The sequence below is a fragment of the Lycorma delicatula genome, chromosome 2, assembly GCF_047948215.1.
Source record: "Lycorma delicatula isolate Av1 chromosome 2, ASM4794821v1, whole genome shotgun sequence".
In the NCBI taxonomy this organism is placed as follows: domain Eukaryota; kingdom Metazoa; phylum Arthropoda; class Insecta; order Hemiptera; family Fulgoridae; genus Lycorma; species Lycorma delicatula.
This window is the reverse complement of record NC_134456.1, coordinates 159,322,327-159,344,584: the sequence shown is the minus strand read 5'-3', so window position 1 is coordinate 159,344,584 and position 22,258 is coordinate 159,322,327. Positions and strand designations below refer to the sequence as shown.

General features: G+C 31.0%; 2 protein-coding genes across 3 annotated transcripts in view; one reads left to right on the top strand and one right to left on the bottom strand.

Moving 5' to 3' along the window:
* The window catches only part of LOC142319989 (uncharacterized), a 187,796-nt gene that overhangs the window by 40,382 nt on the left and 125,156 nt on the right, over positions 1 to 22,258 (top strand). The gene's annotated exons all lie outside the window — the stretch shown is intronic.
* The window catches only part of grnd (grindelwald), a 59,930-nt gene that overhangs the window by 20,397 nt on the left and 17,275 nt on the right, over positions 1 to 22,258 (bottom strand). For both annotated transcript variants that reach the window (XM_075356563.1, XM_075356564.1), the window contains exon 2: positions 21,005 to 21,289. In XM_075356563.1, coding sequence (XP_075212678.1) covers positions 21,005 to 21,230 — 226 coding nt within the window. In that variant the 5' untranslated portion in view covers positions 21,231 to 21,289. The remainder of the gene's footprint in view (positions 1 to 21,004; positions 21,290 to 22,258) is intronic.

Sequence of the window (22,258 nt, the reverse complement as noted above, 5' to 3'; positions counted from 1 at the left end):
ATGTTAAGTAATCTAAAGCATGTTTTGCTCTGAAATTTTTATGTCCAGTAACCAGTTTTCCAGTTGTTAAAATAGTTTATCATGCTTTCTTTTACCAGTATTTGAAATAGAGGATTATTTTCAGGGAAAATGTTGTAAACAGCAATCCTTATCAAAAAAGAATCATTTTAATTAATTTCTGTTCAAAATATATAATCCTCTTAAGTAGATATCTATTTAAAAACTGTTGAATTCTGATGCTTGTTTTATTATATATTATGGAAATACTTTTGGTTTTAGGTTAAGCTTGAAAATCTTTGAAGAGAACCTTTTCATAATTACATTAACATCCATAAAGAAATCTTACAGTATCCAATCCACTTTGTCTTTGAAAAGGAAGCTTGTCATGAAGGAATTAAATTTTGTATAATAAACTGATCATGTATTAAAAAACAATACACAAACATTTATATATGTATATATATATATATATTATTGCTGAATTAAAATTGTACCTAGTAACCAACATATTAGAAATTAATTTAATTGAAGATTTGAAGACAATCTTGTTGTTTTGTGGTTTGTGAATAGAATTTTTTTTTATAATTTTTTTCTTTTAATAAATTTGTATAATAAATTTTATTACTTAGTATTTAATATTTAACATTTCTTATTTTTACTGATGTACATAACTTTGAAAGTTAGTTATATGTAAACAAAAAAGTTAAAAAATAAATATATCAAAATTTTGTAAAAAAAAATCATAAAATAGTCACAAAAAGTCATTTATATAAAATAAAATTTACTATTAAAAAATATCTAAGTATGAAGAAAATTTATTGTCAATGAAATGTGATTTTGTTTATATGGGTTATTATGTCTATTTTAAGTATCTGCACAATATCTCAATTTATAAAAATTTTATTATAAGTGATTGATATCATTGTTGAAGATATTTATCTCAAATTTCAGCAAATAGTTTTCCAATATTCAAAAGTATTCATAATTTTTTTTTATTTGCACTTAGCCAATTTCATATGGAAATTGAATTAGCAGTATTCTACTTAAATCTTTCCAATGAGATCCTCTTTCTAATATGTAATAATTTACTTTTCCAATTTCTTTGCACAAATTTTTATAATTTAACCGAATTACATTTTAAGTGATCCAAAGTTTGGATTATTGAAAAGTTTATGTATTAATAGTAAATTGTTAACATAAAGTTACAATTTTTAACTACTGTATTTTTGCTTATCTAATATTTTATATGTGCAGGTTATATTTTATGCTAAATTTTTTTGATTAAAAATGAAAACTGGATATAAATTTTAGTTTTCAAATTTAAATGACATGTAATTCACATCTTGGAATTATCCTCAAAAATGTCTTAATTATAATCTTTTTCTCTAAATTGTCTGATTACCTTAATTTGAGGTAACAATAAAATCTTACAAGCTGTAATAAAAACCTGGAAGCTAGTAATGTTATAGTATGATGAAATAGTTTGGAGGAGAGGTAAAAAGGATGTTGTTGACCTTGTAATGTTATTACAAACCCTCTCATCTTTTTCTTCTACTGCTAAGAAACAAGTTATTAAAATGAGCAATAGATTTTAAATTATTTTTGTGATTAATAATATTTACAAAATACTATTATTGTTTTGTTTTTTTTTATGTAAGGAATTTACACACTAAATAAAACATGATGTCATCATTTAAAAGAAATATATTTGATAAAATCATGCTAATTATAATCTAAAAAAAACCCCAAAAAAACTAATACTTTTTCTTTGAAAATGATGTACTTCTTGTCTTTGGTGAACAATCAAAAAAAAAAATCCTGTGTTGAAAATTTAATTTCAGAATATTTTATATTCTAAACTAGTTTATTGAAATTTTTTATCAGTCATCAGTAAATTTAGACATCTTAAATGCAATAAATACTTAACACAACTTGTATTTTTTACTTTTTCATGATTAAACTCACCATGTAAACCTATGTTTGTGGGAGATTATAGTACGAATTTTTGTTATATTTAATGATTGTATAATTTATATTAATTGTAGGTGTTTGACTGTAGTTCACTAATATACAGAGTGATTCAAAGAAACGGGAAATTTTAAAAATTAAATAACGTTAATGAAAAACATTTTTTTAGAAAATGAATTTTATTTCGTGTAATTGTACAAATGATGCCATTTTAGTTTATTTTTTAAAGATGACATCTTGCAGGTGACCTCCTCTTCTATGTAAACACTCACGAAGTCTCTTCGTTAAATTGTTCATGGTTTGATGTAACATCTCAACTGGAATTTCCGCAATTGCTTTTCTGCCTTCAGTTCTTCCGTTGTAGCAGGTCTACTGTGGAACACTTTGCTTTTAAGGTGACCCCACAAAAAGTAATCGCAAGCTGAGAGATCAGGCGATCTGGGAGGCCATCTAATGTCACCATTTTGTGAAATGACACGTTGTCCAAACAATCGGCGTACAGCTGCCATCGATATTCGTGCAGTATGTGACGTCTTGTTGAAACCAGGCTGTGTTAAGATTGGTGGAAATCTCTTTTGTTCTTCCACAACAAAGGTTTCAAGCATGGCTACGTAACGAGCCGACGTCACTGTAATCGCAAGACCGTTGTCATCCTCAAAAAAATAAGGCCCTACAACACCGTAAAATGACATAGCACACCACACGGTCACATTCTGGCTGTGCAACGGACGCTGGTGTAGGATTTTCTTGTGCCCAGTATCTGAAATTTTGCTTGTTAACAAATCCACTGAGGTGGAAATGCGCTTCGTCTGACATCCACAGTTCGTGAACAAACTCTTCGTTATCATTTATCTTCTGAAGCATTACATTACAGAATTGTGCTCGCACAACTGCATCGTTCGGTTTCAGTTCCTGGACGATCTGCAACTTGTATGGATGGAATTTCAAGTTCTTCGCTAACATTCTTCGAACACTTGAACTATGCAATTGTAAAGATGCTGAGAGACAACGGATTGACCGATGTAGACTTCATGTGAAAGCATCTTGTAAAGCTTGAACATTCTGTGGTGTACGGACGGTTCGCTCACGGCCTGGAGGTTTCTTATTCATTGCCGAACCAGTTTCCTCAAAATTAGATATTCATGTGCTGATGGAACACGGTCGTGCCGTCCCAGATTAAAATGACGGCGAAATTCTCTACGCGCTCCCTCCACACTGTCATTGTTTTTGTAAAACGCTTTGATAACAGATGCATGTTGCGCACCACTCCAAGGATCCATGAGAACTAAATGGCAGGTTAGGTTAGAGAGGCTGGCGCCACTTATCAAGTGGTACCAATCGCCCACGGCTACCAACACAACTTTCAAAATTTCCCGTTTCTTTGAATCACTCTGTACATTAAAAAGAAAAAGGAAAAAATAGAAGGTTTTTGACTTAAATCAAGCCAAAAGAATTTTGTATCAAAATCTTTTTCACTGTACATTGACATTTTACATTCTGTTGCTAATAAAGTTATTATAGCTGTTTTGGATGTATTAGCAAAATATTATTACTATTCTATTTAAAATATCTTAATGTGAATAACTGATGAACATAGGCGGATTAGCTTGCAGCAGTAAATGAGTGATGGAATTTTGATTGGTGTCATGTCTTCAAACAATACATTTTTTCTTCTTTCTACATCTGCTGCTGCCTCTCTGCACCCAGCTTCCATCGAAGGTTCAAATCTCCTGCCACCATTGCCTTGTTTATGTTGTAGACAAGATATGTCTACATATGAAAAGAATAAAATACAAAGAAATGTGAAGAGCATAGAAGAATTAGCCTAATATCACATGCTAAGGTATTATTAGGGTTCTAAGTCAGAGGATATAAAAAGAATTGGATGACAGTATTGAGGAAGAACACTATTGGTTTAGAAGAGATTTTGGAACAAGGGATACTATAGGGCTGCTAAGAGTAATAGATGAGAGATGCACGGAAAGGAGGTGGAGAGTATATGTTGAATTTGTCATCCTAGAAAAGGCATTTGACAAAGTTAGATGGGATAAATTACTGCTAATTTTGGAAAAGAAGGGAGTTGACTGGAAAGAAAGGTGCCTTATAAAAGAGCTGTACTATAACCAGAGAATAAAAGTGAGGGTAGGAGACGAAATGACAGGAAGAATAGGGATTTGATGGGAAGTGAAGCAGAATGCTGCATGTCACCAACAATTTTTAGTCAATATCTGGAATAAATTATTAATTCTGTCTGAATTGGAAAAGAGGAATAAAGATCAGAGAAAGAAAAATAGAATGTATACGTTTTGCTGATGACATGGTTGTACTGGTGAAGAGCCCAAGTAAACTAAATGAAATGCTTGAAGACTTAAATGAAGCTTGCAAAAGTCAGGATATGAGGATAAACAAAAAGAAGACAAAATGTATGGTATTAGGTGGAAAAGAGGAGAGGATTGAAATTAAGTTAGGAAATGAAGTTTTGGAGCAGGTAAAGAAATTTCAGTACCTAGGGAGCTTTATAACTGATTACCTGAATCGCACAGTAGAAATTAAAACAAAAATATCAAGAAGTAAGCATGCATTTAATTGGAAGGGAAGAGTGCTGAGTGAAAAGTTAAATATAACATTAAGGAACAGATTAATGAAATGTTTTAGTTAGAACATAATGCTCTTTGGAGCTGAAACATGGACGATAAGAAAAACAGAAAGAAAATTAATTGAGGCTTTTGAGATGTGGGTGTGGTGCAGAATGAAATAAATAAATGTCAGATGGCAAAACCATGTAACTAATGAAATATTAGGGAGAATTGGAGAAAACAGGAAAATTCTAAATGTGATTGAATATAGGAAAAGGAACTGACTAGGACATTATATGAGAAGAAGGTGTTTATTAGTGAATGCGATAGAAGGCTTGGTTAATGGAAGGAAGGATAAGATTTCAAATGATGGATGGGATTATGAAAAAGGGAAAATACGCAGAAAGAAAGAAGTTTACTATAGCCATCAACAATATTATTAGACGTGTGAAACCACCTGTTTCATGTTCTCTGTCGTTGATTTTGCTATGTATATACCACGACTCATTCAACAACCACAGCTGAGAGACTACTACAGAATACTATATCTTGCCTCGAAACGTGCTCCAAAGTCACTGGTTCTTATCATAGAAAACAAAATGTGTAGTCTTTTCTTGTCTATGAGGCCAATTCACTCCATAAATCCTGCTCAATGGAGAGCCAATTGCTATCTCTCCTGACATTAAATTTCTAGGTTTACTTTTCGACAGTCGTCTAACATGGGCCAAACACATTAAACAGTTAAAGGCAAAATGTTTAAAATTTCTAGATATGCTATGAGTTCTTAGCAACACCAAGTGGGAAGCAGATTATGTATGTTACATTTTTATTGTTCTTTAATCTGATCCCGTTTAGATTATCATTGTATTGTCTACTCTTCAGTGCATCATACCATGGTTATGATGCTAGGTGCTGTACACCACTCTTTTCTTCGTCTTGCCACTTGTGTGTTTAGATCAAGCCCTGTCACAAGCATGCTTGTTGATTGCAGTGAGCCATCACTTTGAGACAAGCAGGACCAGCTGCTAGCATCTTACTCTACACATCTTAAAGGACAACCAAATTTCATGGTTCTTAAAGCAGTCCTTGCAAATTCTTATTTCCAACGGTATGAAAACCATCCATGTAATACAGTCTCAGCACCACTCACTCTCACTCAGCACCAATGAGTGTCCATACCTGGCATTTAACGTACCTTTTACATTTTAACCCACCAATTTTCCCAACCTATCCCTGTACATATCTTCTATGGAGTCTCAACCCCATTAATTTTAATTATGATCTCACCATATATAATAAAAGATTAACAACTCCTCTCATATTTCAGATAACATTTTACCATTTTCTATCAGAGACAAACGCAAATGTAGCATTTTACACAAATGGGTCAAAGCAGAAGATACCGTTGAATGCACTTTTGTTGTAAATGACAGAATTTATGTGTTTGATCTACCTAGTATTACAGTGTCCACAGTGTTGACCATCAAAATGTTCTTGAATATCATTAAATCAAAATATCATCACATCCTTTTATGAAGTGATTCATAATAGCTTTAATGGATTTATATTTCAGACATCTTATTGTCACCAAAATACATAATACAATCGCTGAATTAAATCATCACAACACATAGGTGAATTTCTGCTGGATTCCTATCCATGTAGGAATCCTGGGTAACGAACAAGTGGATTCTGCTGCTAAAGATGTATGTAACCAATGGTCTTTCACCACCCTAGTTACAGTTACTGATTTTATTAAATCCACTAAACATATAATTAGAAGAAGGCAAGGTAACTGGACCATTATGGCGGACAATAAACTCCGACACATCAAAGATACATTGTTGCTGTGGGACTCTTTATGCAGAAAGATTTGCCAAGAGGAAGTAGTCCTGTGCCAATTGCGATTAAGACATACCAGTGGTACTCATGGATACCAGATGCCGACGGAGAGTGCACAACTGTGCGTCCGATGTGACTACTCTTTAAGTGTGAACCAGATCCTTGTGAACTGCATATGCTATGCAGCCTTGCATCGCAAATTTAAATTGCTGAGGGACATACAGCGCATCTTAGGAAATGACAAGAATGTACTAGACCAGATATTGTTACTCCTAAGTAGAATTAATATACTTAATAACATTTAACCTGTCATAAATTTTGATGTTATTTTATTATTTCCCTAACTGTTGAGTTTCTTTTACTATAACAATTTTATTCCTATTATTACCATCTAGGCTTTCATTGTAGTTTTAACCCTATTTTACTAATAGTTTCATATTCATATAAGAGAAGGAACCTCTTGTTATTATTTTGACCTAGGTGATGATAACGTGTAAGCATTTTTTGCCCTCCCCCCCCCAAAAAAAAGCAGCACAGAACCTGTCCTAATGGCAGAACACTATGAATGAATGTTTTCAAAATTATTAAACCATACCCCAAATACTTAACTTTTTCCATACCAGAAATTTTCTCTCCATTCTTCCTCTTTGGAGTTATCCTGTTTTGTTCCAACAACCAAATGCTCACACTTACACATATTCATCTTTAGACCAGCAGCCCCATACTCATCTTTCTTATGAATCATATAATCATCTTCATCATCTGCTACTACAGTTTGCTTATATGTGAAGTACAAGATGAATATCTGCTCTTCATTCAAAAGGATCCCCATACTTTTACATTTTTTATGCCAGTTACCCAAAATTGAACAAAGGTATAGTTTAAACAATGTGCAAGATAATCCACAATCCTGCTGTAGGCATTATTGCTGAGTACCCTCCAACCACAGATATTGGGGAAATAAAATACTCAGGATGGACAAAAGCTAGCATTGCTGCTGTATAATTTAGAGTTGGGTTATCAAAGGCTAAGGGAAGAAAACTTTGAGAATAAATCATCTGATCCTCCTAGTGAAGGGTTGTGCAGTGGGCCAGCTCCTCACCTCTGGAAAAGTTTTCTACAGCTAAATTTCCCAGTAGAGAGCTTTGAAATATGGACAGGTTTAATCGGAGTCAACAACAGAAATGAAAATGGGTAATGAATATATTTTTTCAAGCTTTAAAAACATCACGTCTTTGGCTGGCACTTATTAATCCTTGACCTCACAGTTTCCTAAACAGATAAAAGACATTCCTATAAAATACATCTAACTCATTGGTTTGGTAGTGTTAAAATTGTTGTTTTGAAGTTGAAGGTTCTGAGTTCAAATACCAGAAAGATAAGTTATTTTTATACTCATTTGAATACTAGATCATCCTCATCTCATTGGTAATGGGGTTGCTTGTTCACCAGTTGCACAGATTGTAATGTGTGCATTACAATTTTAAAATAAACGATATATAAAACCCCACTATTACTAACACATCTAACAACAGTGTACAAGTATCATGTTACTCCATGCAGTATAGATATGCAGTTATCTCACATGTTTCATTGCTTAATAACCTCAGTTTTATTAGCTGTCAACTTCTGAAGATCTTAATACAATAAGCATCTGGCACTACTTAACGGTTAACCAATTAAACTCATTTATAACCGAGTACAGAACAAAACTACTCCTAAGTAAAAAGTACTCCTAAAAGTACTCCTAAGGGAAGAAAAACCTTAATATACACACATATCATGTTAACAGACAGACAACTAGTCGTAGAAATTACCAGTATTTTCAGAAAACAAAATTATTCTGTTGCTAATAAAACTACTAAAAAATACTACAAACAAAATATATCCTGATCAGCAGCCCAATTCCAATTAAACTGCAATGGTGTATCAGAAACTTTATTGACTGAGTGTACATTTACCCTCTGATACAAAGTACATATTAGATACTACATACAACAATAAAATTTACTTTCGCAAATCACCTCATACAAATACGATAAAATGGTTACCTAATGTGGGTACATATACAAAGTCATAATTACTTCATTCAAAATTTTGTACATAACATATAAAAACCAATATCTCAACACATTTATCTACAATCTGAAAAAAATAAGAAAAAAAGCAGGATAAATAAAATATGTATAATTTGGTTAAGATGGGTACTGCATAATATTTGAAGATGCTACTGGTAAAAGTTCTACTGAAGGTGGTGTTAATTAGATCCTTACAAGGTTTAATTAGAAGATCAATTTCCATAAAATCTAAACATGAATCACTCATATTTTTTTAACAATTTTAAGGTTTTTCTATGTATTGTTCAAATATAACACTTACTGTTCATGTATTACAGTGATTTTTCTTTGATGCTTGCACAATCAGGACATGTTAATAGGTTTATTAGTAATTACGTAACTCTTTTATTACAGTATTATTTTTTTATTTCATTATTAGATTTATTATAATGAAGAATGCTAAGCCTCGGTTATGTAATTGTACTCGTACATTGTATTAATGTTACTTAACTGTGATTTACGTTTGTTGACAAGGACATTACAATAACTATAAAAGTGAGTTGTTTTACTGTTTTTGATATAAAAAATAAACAAAAATAGGTATAACAACTTTAAATGAGGAAAGATTCAAGGACGAAGTTATAACTACGGCAGCAATTAAAAAAATTTGATAAGAGACTATTTTTTAATACAGTATCACATTATTCGTTCAGTGCACGGTAGTTAAATCTATGACGTCACTGTTATGACTAATACAACAAATATTAATTAACTATGTAAACAAGTTAATGCACGCTAATAGTAATAATTAAACTAACAGATAAAAAAGAAGTATACGTTAAACCTGTTTTAAATCACGTTTTTATGTACTTTTTTCAAGTGGTTTAACAAAAAAAGTGAATCATTTGAATTACAATCAACATAATAATTATTGGAAACAATTCTTTTTCTTCGATGGACTTAATAATCGCTGTAACCAATCCTAAATGGCTACGTAAACGTGACTTATAGAAAAACATTTTACCATTTTTATAATCGTTTCCCTTACGCGAACATTAAATCAATGATTAGCGATCTCGATAATAATCGATATAGCACCGAAATCAGGCTGCTGCATATATATATATATATATATATATATATATATATATATATAATGCATAATTGCAATGTATAATTAATATTGTACTGTATAGTAATGTAACACGTAGGTTTTTGCTGAATAACTCACCGAATGAGTTAATAATTAAATAGCTTCTGAACCTAATAAAATAAAAATTGTGGCGGGGATTTTCTAAACAGGAAATGATAGCTGGCAATTTTTCATCGTATTTCCAACACTACAGTAATTAATTGTTATTAGAACGTTTGTTTAAAAAAATACTTTTTTTCCTTTAACATGTTCGGTACTTTTAGTTTTTTTGTAATAAGTACTTTCTGTACTGACGTGTATTTTTAATATTAGACTGTAAATGATTGTTAGTAAATCACTGTTAGTTGGAATTCTGTTGTTCAGAACATTCTTACATGGTGATCCATGTAAGAATGTTCGTGTTCTCACGATGGTGTACATCCAAGTAGCCTCTTGTCGCTACGTGATGAATGAATGCTGCTTTCAACCTTGATGTTATCTACCATATCCAGTCTGCTATTCTGCCTTAATTTTTTCATCCCATCATTTCTTCTTAAGCATAGAGTCAACAGGCAAATTCATCTAACTAAATGTTCAATCCGTTTTATTTTGTAATCCGGGTGAGGAGTAACAGCCAAATTTTATTGGCCTGCTGAGCATTTTGTACTCACCATTTGTATTATGAGATCGTTGTTAATTTTTTCTTGATGAAATTTTTCTAAACGACTTTTAATATTAAGAAAATAAATTTACTGAACTTGCGAAAGCTAGTAATTTTAACCGCCTTAAAGTAGGCTATTAAGAAAATATAAAACGTTAATGCATCTTGAGGTATTAACATTTTAAAATATATCTGCGATAAAATTTTGTTAATTCCTTCTTATGAATTGGAATAAAATTTTTTCTGATTGTATTCTAAACGATTTACTAAATGATATGAAATATTTATCCTATAATATAGATCAGGCGATTAATAATTTTATAAATCGGGTAAGCCTGCATATTGTTATACTTACCGTGTCGAAGTGGGGCAGAATGTTACGTTTGTCTTTTTTCCCTGTTTAGCCTCTGGGAATCACTGTCAGTTATTACTTCAGAGGATGAATGAGGATGATATGTATGAGTGTATATGTCTTATACAGTCTCAGATCGACCATTTTTGAGATGTGTGATTAATTGAAACCCCGTCACCAAAGAACACCGGTATCCACGATCTGGTATTCAAATCTGTACAAAAATAACTGCCTTTACTAGGATTTGAACGCTGAAACTCTCTACTTTGAAATCAGCTGATTTGCAAAGACGCGTTCATCACTAGACCAACCCAGTGGATTGTTTTTCTTTACTTGTCGTTGGTAGACAATTCGAGCAAACCCGAAATTATATTTTAAAAAACGTTTGCCGCTCTTTGATACTCGATAATGTGTCGTGGCCATCATTCTATTGTTTGCTACTAATTAAAGAAAGTTTTGGTCTGAGAATTCAGAGTTACATTTAGTTATATCAGGAAAAGCACTCGTAGTTTTTCTATTTTTCGATTATACGAGCCTGTGGCCGACCACAACACGAACAAGGGATGCAGCTGTTCACTGGCTCCCAATCAATAAAATTGCACAATACATCATACCAATAATCTATTAATCAATTATATCTCTTCACTATTGGTATCTTAAAAGAGATTAACTTGATTATCTCTTAATTAGTTTACAGGGCGTAGTTAACGTTTTATTAACACCAAATCCACGTATCTGATTACAGAATAGAATTGTCTGTCACTACGTCTTTAAGAGAGGATACGTTCCAGTAATTTCACTACGATAACAAGACCTCAACGTTATGAAAAAATAGGGTTGATTTTCTTAATGATACAAGACAAAATTAATTTATTACATATATAACATGATAAATGATTCAGTGAGTGATTATATTTGATTATTTCCGTATTTATTCTCAATATACAACCATCTCTAATAAACAGCCTGAATTGTTCACTTATTAGTAAAGATTTCGCTAAATATCCGTTAGATGCCAGAACCAGTCTTGTATGCAAACTAACACGAGGCAAAAGTTATTTCCAAAAATGGCCAAGTCATTCTCAGGAACGAGACCCCAAGACAGACTTGCTATGACAAGTGAGGAGCGTAATAGTTTCTTCGCTGGGCCAGTGTAAGCTACACATCAAAATATTTAAAATCTTTGTGATAAAAGCGACATTTAGCCCTATATAAATTAAATCTTTACTCTATTCAGCGTATATTAGATTTATAATAAACATTTTTATTTTCGAAAGTAATTATTTATAAATTTGAAAATCTTGAAATGAACCAGTACATATGAAAATTAGTATGAATAGATAATTGAAAATACGATTTTGTTTTAATCGAATCGAATTTTAAACATAAAAATTTTAAATAATATTTGAATTATAAATATTCTTCTATTGTTAGGGCAACATTTTTGAAGGTAAAATTTTTCCGATAGTTATTTTCAAATAGTTATACTTTTAAATAGTTTTCAATAATTGTTTTTTTAATCTTAGTATGTAATTTAACAGTATCTTTTTAATATGTAGTTGTTTGTGTTGAATTCTGTACTAAATTATTGATACTCGTATTTTAGTGACTTAACAATTTATATTTCAAGATACGAGTATATTGATGATTTATAATCTGCTACTGAAACTTTACATGATTTTCGTTTCTCTAACAAAAATATTTATAAAAAACGTTTGAAAATAATATTTTGTTATGAATAGAGGTTTTTACCTTTTTTTTTTTTTTTACGGGAAATTTTGTAGTTGAAACTACTTCACGTTGCCTCCAGAAATAAAAGTTAGAATAATTTACTGGATATTTTTTCTGAAATAAATTGCAGCAAGATATGGTGCAACAACTGCGATTTAAAAATAAATAAATAAGGCTAAAATCTGTAGTCTTTTAGAAAAAAATGAAAATTATAATTATGCAAAACTTTTTTTTCAGTTTTTTCTGTTTGCTGTTTCAGTTTCCCAAACTTTACCAAAGCATGTAAAATTATATAATGTCCTACGTTTAACCAGTATAAAAATATTAATTTAAAAAAATAAGCTATTTCTTTTTTTATATAAGAAAATGTTTTTTTTCAGAAGATTTTTTGGAGCTTTAATTATGTAGCTCCTTCGTTTGTGGTTCAGTGTAGGTGTTCAATTTTAATATATATATAATTTATATTATCTCTGAATTTTATTTAATTTTTGTCCTGCAATTTACCTATTTACAACTCATTTAAAAAAACCTGTCACTATATGAGCAAGTCTTTCCTAGAAAGTATCGTAGGTCTATAATTATTACTTACTAGCTTTTACCCGCGGTGAACTTTTAAACGAAACAACACGCGAGCAACTATGTCATGTCGATCAGTGGCTTTTTGTTCGGGCATTATCTCTTTAGTTACATCCTGCCACGAAGGATTACAGGTAAAAGTTACAAAGAGGTCAGGCCTGCCGTAAGTTCGTACATAAGCGAAAGCGTCTTGAGTATATTCATGCAGATAACAGGGACTGTTCACGAAAGTAGAAGACAGAATAACCATCTTGCCTGTCTTGAAAGGTAAATTCTAGTAAATATATATTTGTACAGTACTATTTATTTCAATTAGAACTCTGGAAGCACCTTTTTTAGGTTTACATCAGAGGAATGTTATAATATAGTAATGTAAACAAATATAATATAGTAATGTAAACAAAGTCGATTGCTGATTAGGAGAACATAATGCGGATAATATTCAACAACAAGAAACGTACAATAAAGCAACCACAATTCATACTCGTCCACAATACCCGACCTCCAAGTAGCTGGATTACAGGAGCCGCCACGACTCCCAGTCATCTTGCCTATGTCGTTAGGTCTAATATTACCATCTGCGCTAATCGCGTCTTGTAGATGAATGTAATTTTCAGCTCGTAATTTCGTCTGGTTTATAGAAATGTAACGAAGGCGTTCGGTCTCTACTCTTTTATACTTATCTACCAAGAATTGATGAAAGAGTTGCTCTTGACCGCGAAAGGAGATTGAAGTCGTGCTCTCGAAGCATCATCTGATACGCATAAAAATCCATGCAGGAAACTTTTTTATTGGGAACTGGCTGTCTTGTTGTTGGATTAATGACTGGAATATTGAAATAATATCCTGGCTCACCTTTACTGAAAATTAACGAGTACTGCAAAGCATCATAAACTTTATGAGTATCGGCTACGCGTTTCAGCGTATTATCATGTGCCCGTAACACTGTCTCGTGGAGAGCATGGGTCACCAGTAACCAAAACAGCAACTTCATTGATCATCGGTGATCTGGAGGCCAGTTTTCTATTAGACTTTTGTATTTACCAGCAAATTGTGGCTTTGTAACATTCGTTGAATTTTCAATACTGTATCTCTTTCGACTCCTTCAGTATACTGACAACGACGATTTACTTCATTTTCTTCATCACCCATAAAATACACCTGCCAAAATTTATGCTGTCCATTATCTGCTGGAAAAAGTGATCCAATTTAATGATATATCTGTCCTTGTACAATAAAAGTTGGTGAAAATCCGGGCATTCTTATCACTTTATCTACTCCAAAGGGTGTCATTTGGAAGCAAGAGTTATACTGTCTGATTTTACTTAAAAATTGCTTCGACTCATCTATAACACTTAAATATAGAGTTTTCAAAGGCTCCTCTGGTTCACCAAGTAAAGGAAGCGAAACTTTACCACTGGAACAGTACATTCCAGCAGTTTCATCTTTCCATTTCAAAGCATCGCAATGCTGAGATTTTCTATTCATTGAGCCAATACCAATTAAAGAATGCTTATGGTATTCAAGTGAAAGATCATATTGAAATCCAGAATTATTAAATACAGACCAATTGTTACGCATGAAATTTCGACGGCGCGCGATTTGCATTTCTGCTTGAACGATTCTTCTCGCCTGCGATTGTTCTGGAGTTTCTCTCGCTCTTATAGCTGCCTGGTGTTCAGCTTGTATTTCTAAACGAATTTATGTTTGAATTGGCGTTTCAGCTGCTCTTAAGGTAGCTTGGCGTTCAGCTTGCTCATCTAACCTTTCTTGTCTCTGAGAAGTTGTTTCACCAGCCCTCAAAGCACATTGTCGCCTCGCTTGTTGTTGCCGTCTTAGTTCTGCGTGAGCGGAAGATTCTTGAGTTCGAGCAACTTTTGCCGCCCGGGCCCGTGATGAATCCCTGGACAGGTTAGATTTGCGCTTCCGAGGCATTTTAGAAAAAAAAAAAAACAGAGTAAAAACTAAAAATAGCGTTAGAAGTAAAACAATAAACAGGCACCTAACCTCAAAAACTGGGAAAGTTTTAGTATTGCTTAGAAGTGACAGAAGAATAACAATAAATATAGAAGGATTCGAAACAGCAGAAGCACTATACTTAATTGAATAGTGACTTGACCGTCGGTATTACAGTGTTGGATTGGCACTTTATTTCATTTACTTACTGGAACGCCAGATGGCGTTGAATTTGGTCAAATTTTTTGTCGGACGATCATACCTACCAATATAAATTTTTTTACTCTCCCGAAAAAATATTGTTTTTTTTTACTAAAAAGTGTCCTATGTCCTTCGCAATACCTTTGAGATTATGTGTACGAAGTTTCATGATGATCAGTTGAGTAGTTTCTGCGTGAAAGCGTAACAAACAAACAAACTCACATTCACATTTATAATATTAGTAAGGATTTCTTGGTCCATTTACACCCTACACCAGAAAAATCTTTAAAACGAACATAATACTAATTTTAAAACATAGTAAACTTAATTTCTCAACTATTGCACTATACCGGTATAACAGAGGAATTATTGCTAAAGGTAAAACAATAACCCCCTTCGGATTATTGTATTATTTTCACTTAGAGCTCGCTAGAGTTCAAAAATACTAAAATCGATATTTCAAAGTTAAATATTCATTTTATGTATATCTTGATCATACATTTATCTTGAGTGTTGGTGAGGTAGCTTAGATATTAGTAAGATTGAGATTCATAAAAACGTAGAATATTTGAATATTTTATGCCCATGTGTTTAATTTACCTAATCAAAAAAAATAATTAAATGACCATTAAGGTCATTTATTTATTTTTGAAACATTTTTTGAAAAGTTTCATAAATCTGAAATTCTTTTTTCCATCGTTTGTTTATAGTCACATCAACGATAACAGCCATTAGCGACTTAAATAAAACTAAGTGATCATAAATACTTAGACAATAAACAACAAACATTGAATATGAAGCTTGAACAAGAATAACAAATACTAGAACATCATTACACCATTTACACGGTTCGCAGTATTCCTTAAGTGATCTCACGTAAGCAAAACCGCTAAATTGAGCTCTTTATCCCACTATCTTAAAATTTCTTAAACTTGTTATCAAGATCATTTAGAGATTTTAATATTTTAAAATCTTTATAAATTTATTTTTTTTTCATTCATTCAATCCATCAACTTGAAAATATTTTTACTCTATTTTTAGACGAGGGGTTAGTAATTTTAGTAACCGGCAGAAAACGTTTTGAATCTTTGTCAAAGTGATAGAGGATGTTTTAGTGATAGAAGAAAAAATATTGTCATTTTATGGTTTTTTTTAATATTTTTATTCACGTGTTGTTATACTTCAAGCCAGAATAATTAAGCAAAGAATTGAGTTATGTGATTTTTGCAAACTGGTTTAACATATTATCGCAAAACTATTTATCATTTTTATTTAAGAAAATAAATAAATATTTTTTTATAAATTAAAAATAAAAATGCTTATTATTAACGAATTAGCTTCTATCGATCTACATCGACAAGAACAGCTGAACCGATTTTGACAAAATTCGTAAGGTGAAGTTATTTTAATCTGAATTGACATCTTAGTTGCTTAAATACTTCAAGTATTTACTGGAAGGTCCTTGATAAAATCTGAAAATCTTTCAAATAATATCTTAAAGTACCTTTATAAGAACTATTTGTTAGTTTGAATCCTTCTAAATTATTATTTTTAACTTACACGCTCAGAGTATACTGAAAATTATTTAGCTATGATAAATATAGTAAAAAAATTAGAAATTCTTAGAAATTTTTAAATGATACACCACACCACTTTGTAAACTATTTTCATTATCTTAAACATGTACTTTTGTGGCACTTTAGAATACATTTCAATTAAACCAAATGACTCATGAACACAAATGAATGACCTGACAAATGAATATGAAACCTCATTTCCACTTCAGAAGAGATTTTGGTGATTTACTAGTTGAGATGAATTTCAGAAAAATATTTTAAGGAAACAAAGAGTTTAATTAAATTAAAAGACTAGCTTATTTGTTCTTTAACTTTTGCAGAATTTTTTTAAAAATTTTACTGAACACTTCTCTACCGAAGGTAAATAAAATTTAATACCTAGAAGAGCATTGGGTAATCGGGCTATTATAATTAAGTTCCTACAGGATAACACCTTGGCCAGAACGGTTCGAATCCCGGTCAGGTATAGCATTTTTCATACGCTACATAATTTTTATCCCACGCTTTTGTAGTGGAAAAAAAAGAAAATGAGCCTGGTTTCTGTGGTAGAGTGTTAGTTTTTTGCGTTTTATTAAGAAGGTTCTGGGTTCGGTCTCGATCAAATATGTTTGGCATTTTTCATCTGCTGGAGATTAATTTACCATCAAAAAATGAGTATAAGGTCGTTGGCCTGTTTTTTACCGGAGTCACAGAAGTTAATAATATAATTCATACAGCTTGTTTGTAAAAATTATTTTAATTATTGATATAAATATACGTCTTATTTTTTATTAGTCTGTTTTAAAACAAAAATATTGCTTTAGAATTCAATCAGGAAACTTTTGTTTAACGATCTTGTTAAATTATTATTACATCGCAAATGCAAGGTAGTTAGGTGAGAAGAATGGATTTCGATGGTTCAAATATTTATTTTTTTTTTTTCAATTTTCAACTGGCTTGGATTATAAGGAATGTTTTATTTGAACATACTGTCCTTATTCATTCTTGTGAAGAATATATTTTCAGAAAGGATGTAACTGGAATTAGGCGTATTTTAATTAGTATTACGTTTTACTGATAATTGAAATCTCCAAGAGGAAATTCAATAATTAGCGTTCCTTGAACATTTCTATTAATTTAACCACTTTACAATACTCTATTGAAGTTTGTTATGCCTAGAATTATCAACAGCCAAACATTTTTATAAAACCTGACTGTATTAGTGGGCACGCATATATTTTGTATATATATATATATATATATATAGAGAGAGAGAGAGAGAGAGAAAGACACATATGAGTTCACAGAATAAATATTTTCTATTCTTTTGTGTTGTCTGCGTAGGCTTTACGAGACCATCATACAGCCAACGTCTTTAGACTTAATGGCTACTACGAGTATAAACTAAGTATTGGTGGGACGGGGAAGGGTTTCTATTGTCCTCGTACATGGGCTTGGCTGACTCAACAAACATTCTGCCAGGTAGCAGCTGAATAACGTTGTATAAATGTCTTTCTCAATATCCTAAAATTAGCGCACTTTTTATTTTATTTCATATTTTCTTTTTTTACATTACTAGGATTGTGTGAAAGTCCCAGTTTACAATAATAGATGTAATATAAGGAATATGGTTTGAATTTACTTGTGATATATTAATTTTTTCCGTAATGCGAAATTTTGTTGTTGCTGTTAACAAGCGGGGAAGACTTATTTTTTAACCCCATTCATAAAATATTACAGGTCAGATGAATAGGTGGTTTCAGTATTTTACGACTGATCCTTTCTCACTAGTCATTAGAAACATCCCAGTAATATTACTTACTTTTATTTATCTATTATTGTTTTTGACAGAAGTCCCGATTCGACTGAAATAAACGTTTTGAAGATCCATGAAGTGGTTAACCAACACCACCGTATAAGTTTACTTTCGTGATTTCATTTTTTATATAAGGAGTCTCCCATCTATGTTAGGTAACTAATGATTATTAAAATATTTTCACACTCAAGTTTCAAACTGGCTTGTAAACAGCTTAATTAATTTTTAAAATTGGGTGTAATTTTTTTCCTTTATTCTATGCTTTGTAATTCAACAAACATCGTTTAAAACTTACTAAATAAAATTTGTAAAAAAAAATAATCAGAAGATTTAAAAAAAAGTACCTTTTATGCTATGAACAGAAACACAGAAATTTACCAAGGGAACAATTATTGTTCTGATCGCAACCAAACTTTAAATAAATGTTAGAAGTGTTTTGTGATTATTATTTTTTCGATTTATTATAGAACATAACAGAGGAAACAATGAGGAAACAGAGGTAGACAATGATTTTTTGTTTTCATCGTTTTTTTGACATCTCCTGAGTCAAAAATATAAAAATCTTGGTTATAAAATTCTTTATGTATGAAGTGGGTGTGTTGTTTGTCGGTTTCTACATCTCAGAAACAGTTTAACTGAGAAATAATATATTTCATTTTGTACTTTGGTTATAAGGACATTAATTCTATTAATTTTTTGAAAGAAAATTGGAAAGAAATTTTTTAAGTTTATAAAAAAGCAAGCCCTCACGTATAAATATATTCTCTCTAACTTTTGACAATATTTTTCAACTTAAAATGTTTTATTATTTTTCACTTAGTGAGTTGTTATTTGGATGAAAATTATTTTCAAATCTCAAAGGGTTAAAAGATAATTACTTCCTTCCATTCTTTAATATAAGGGGATTCATTAACATTTTATTTCAATCTGTTAACTTAAAAATGTTTAAGATTATGAGAGAGGTAGAGGGTAAATTTTTATTCGTTTATATTTATTTAATAACCCGAAATAATAATATTTGGATTGTCATTAACAATGCTTAAAATATAGAGGATTATTTCTAGGACTTTTTTTTTAAAAAGTCATTTTGGTCGTATGTTTGGATAATATTCTTTAATTTTATCATTGGCTTAAGAATTAAATGTTAAGTTCTGTCCAAATGCTGGGATAGTTAAATAACATCATCAGAAGATTTATAAAATTGATCGATAGAGAAGAGAATGGAAATACCAAAAGCAGTTATTTTTCACTCGGCAGGTTCCAGGTTCGAATCTAGGTCGGACATGGCAATTTTCTATTCAGAAGTTTTAGCTTTCATTAGCGAATTAAACAATTATTTAGACAGAAATTTAAAAAAAAATAAACTTTGCCAGGTCATGAAGGTTACTCGAACGGGAGCTGGCCGTTTTCCCGATAGTAAAAAATATTTTGTTACGTTTTTAAAGTGAATAGAGAAAGTCTATTAAAATGATTAATGATGTCAAAATATTAATTAATAGGAAATGATGGTAACAGAATCTCTATGTAGTTAAAAAAACTACAATGAATGCTTTCGAATGTTTGTTCTTTCACAACAATAATTAGAGTTTTTGCAACTTCAATTAATTTCTGTTCTGCACTAATATTGTACTCTTAAAATATTTTCTACATTCTACACCCTGCGTCACATATTTTAACTTTGTTTTCGATTTTAATTTTCTTGTTCCTACTCCTTTTAAAACAAAATTACATAATCGAGGTTATCTTAAATTAAAGTATACATATCTAGTTCTACAAAATCCAATCGTTAACTTCATTCTTTTCCATTTTGTCTAAAAAAAAAGTTGTTTTTTATTGAAATGTTTAATTTATAATTTTCTCTTTTAACTTATAATTAATTCTTTGCCTTTGTGACTTTAATTTGTGCAAGTTTTATATGTTTACGTTTCAGTTGTTATTTATCTGTTCACTTCGGTCACTAAAGCCTGATACTTAACTACAGATATTTGAAGCGTGTGAACAATACCAATCGTGATAGAGATTCGAACCTAATGACTTAAGAAAGCGACGCTACTACTCTACGGAGATCCCCCACGATTGTAGTATATAATTTTCCTTTAGTATGACACTGAGAGAGTTATCTAAAAGTTAACTTTTCGACAGAGATTTTTATTTCTCGCCGTTTTGAGATTCCTGATATGAAACAAAGATTCTTATAATTATAGAATGGTATGTTTTTATAAAATTCTGTATGTTTGCAGCCACGCTTTCTTATTTAATTATATTTTAAACCGCAAATGATTTAACCTACAATTATGAAATTTGGTAATAGTTGCTTGTACAATGGTTATAGTAAATTATTGAAAACCTTTTTGGAACATACAGATTAGTGAGCGGGTGCTACATCACACTGGAAGCTGGACTTAATGAAGAGTTCACTCGTACCTGTTGACGTGTTGTTTAACTTAATAAAAACAAGCTGAAAATTTAACTGAAAAATTAAAATAGTTTTAAGATAATTTTAATATTTCGTAAGCATGCATACATTTTTATTGCGCGTAATCTCACAATTACTGAACATAATTTGCATTATTGACTTACCTTGGCAGTTAGTTTCACAACTACCTTGCTCGTAGTTATGAGATTTAATATCACATATTTTTTCACAACTATCGCACGCCGTATCTGTATTGCAATATTCATATTTATTACAGTTTGTATAACCACACTTTTTAGCTAAAGTCAATCCTGCACTCGCACCACTCACCAGTTGCGTTGCCATAAAAAGTGCACAATACCCGAACACTATACAACTTATCACCATCATTTATTTCCACTGCCTTCAGAAAATATATAAAATTCTCATTATAGCGCCTCATATAATTCCTGTTAACAAAAAATAAATAAATTTTATAAATCTAATTTAGATTTTATTAATTATTTTAATTAATATGTAAGAAAAATATCGTCTTTGATTTTAACCTTGTTAATTCAGCAGCATCCACATAAACAACGAATTTAGAACGTCAGTTATGATAAATAAATTAAATCTACCATTTATATACCTATAATAAATAATCTACCTATTATCAGATAAAAGCTAGAATCCTTTAATTGCATGGCATCAGAAATTTCAGAGAATTGTCTAATTTTAGACTTTATGGAATTTTTTTCAGTCTGAAAAAAATTCCATAAAGTCTAAAATTAGACAATTCTCGTCTAATTTCCAGCGGGATCAAACACACGGGATTAAAATTAGACATAATTCAGGAAGGGCAAAAAACGTTGGTAAAAAAAAGATATACAAACATAAAAGAATTTAAATAATTTTAAATTCATAAACTTCAGAATTGATTTTTATTTTCTTAATCAAATCAAAGAAGTTATGGTTGTGGTTTAAGAAATATATTTAATAATAAGTTGCGAGATGGGTGTGCAGTTGAAAGTTTTTAAAACAGGTGCGACAGTGAATTTAGTGGAAGATTCTTTTAAAGAAGAGTTTGCTATAATTATTGGTGGGAGTAATTAAATAACATATTACCCGCAATTTTCTTTAAGAGATGCAATAGATAAAGATATCAGAAAGATAAATAATTTTTATGAACGTGCTATTTTGATATACCCGTGTTTTTAATACAGTAAATTAAGAAGAAATGTGTATATGAACATAATGAAGCGGTAACATAGACTTCCTTTCTACAAGCATGTGGTTTTAAGGCCAAGGATCTAGATAGTTAAGAATTAAAAAATTTGAACTTCTGTCTAACATTAATAACTTCAGTAATCCGATGTAATAACTGTGCTAATAATTACATTAGTCCTGAAGCTCGGGGTAAATACATTTTTTAATATATT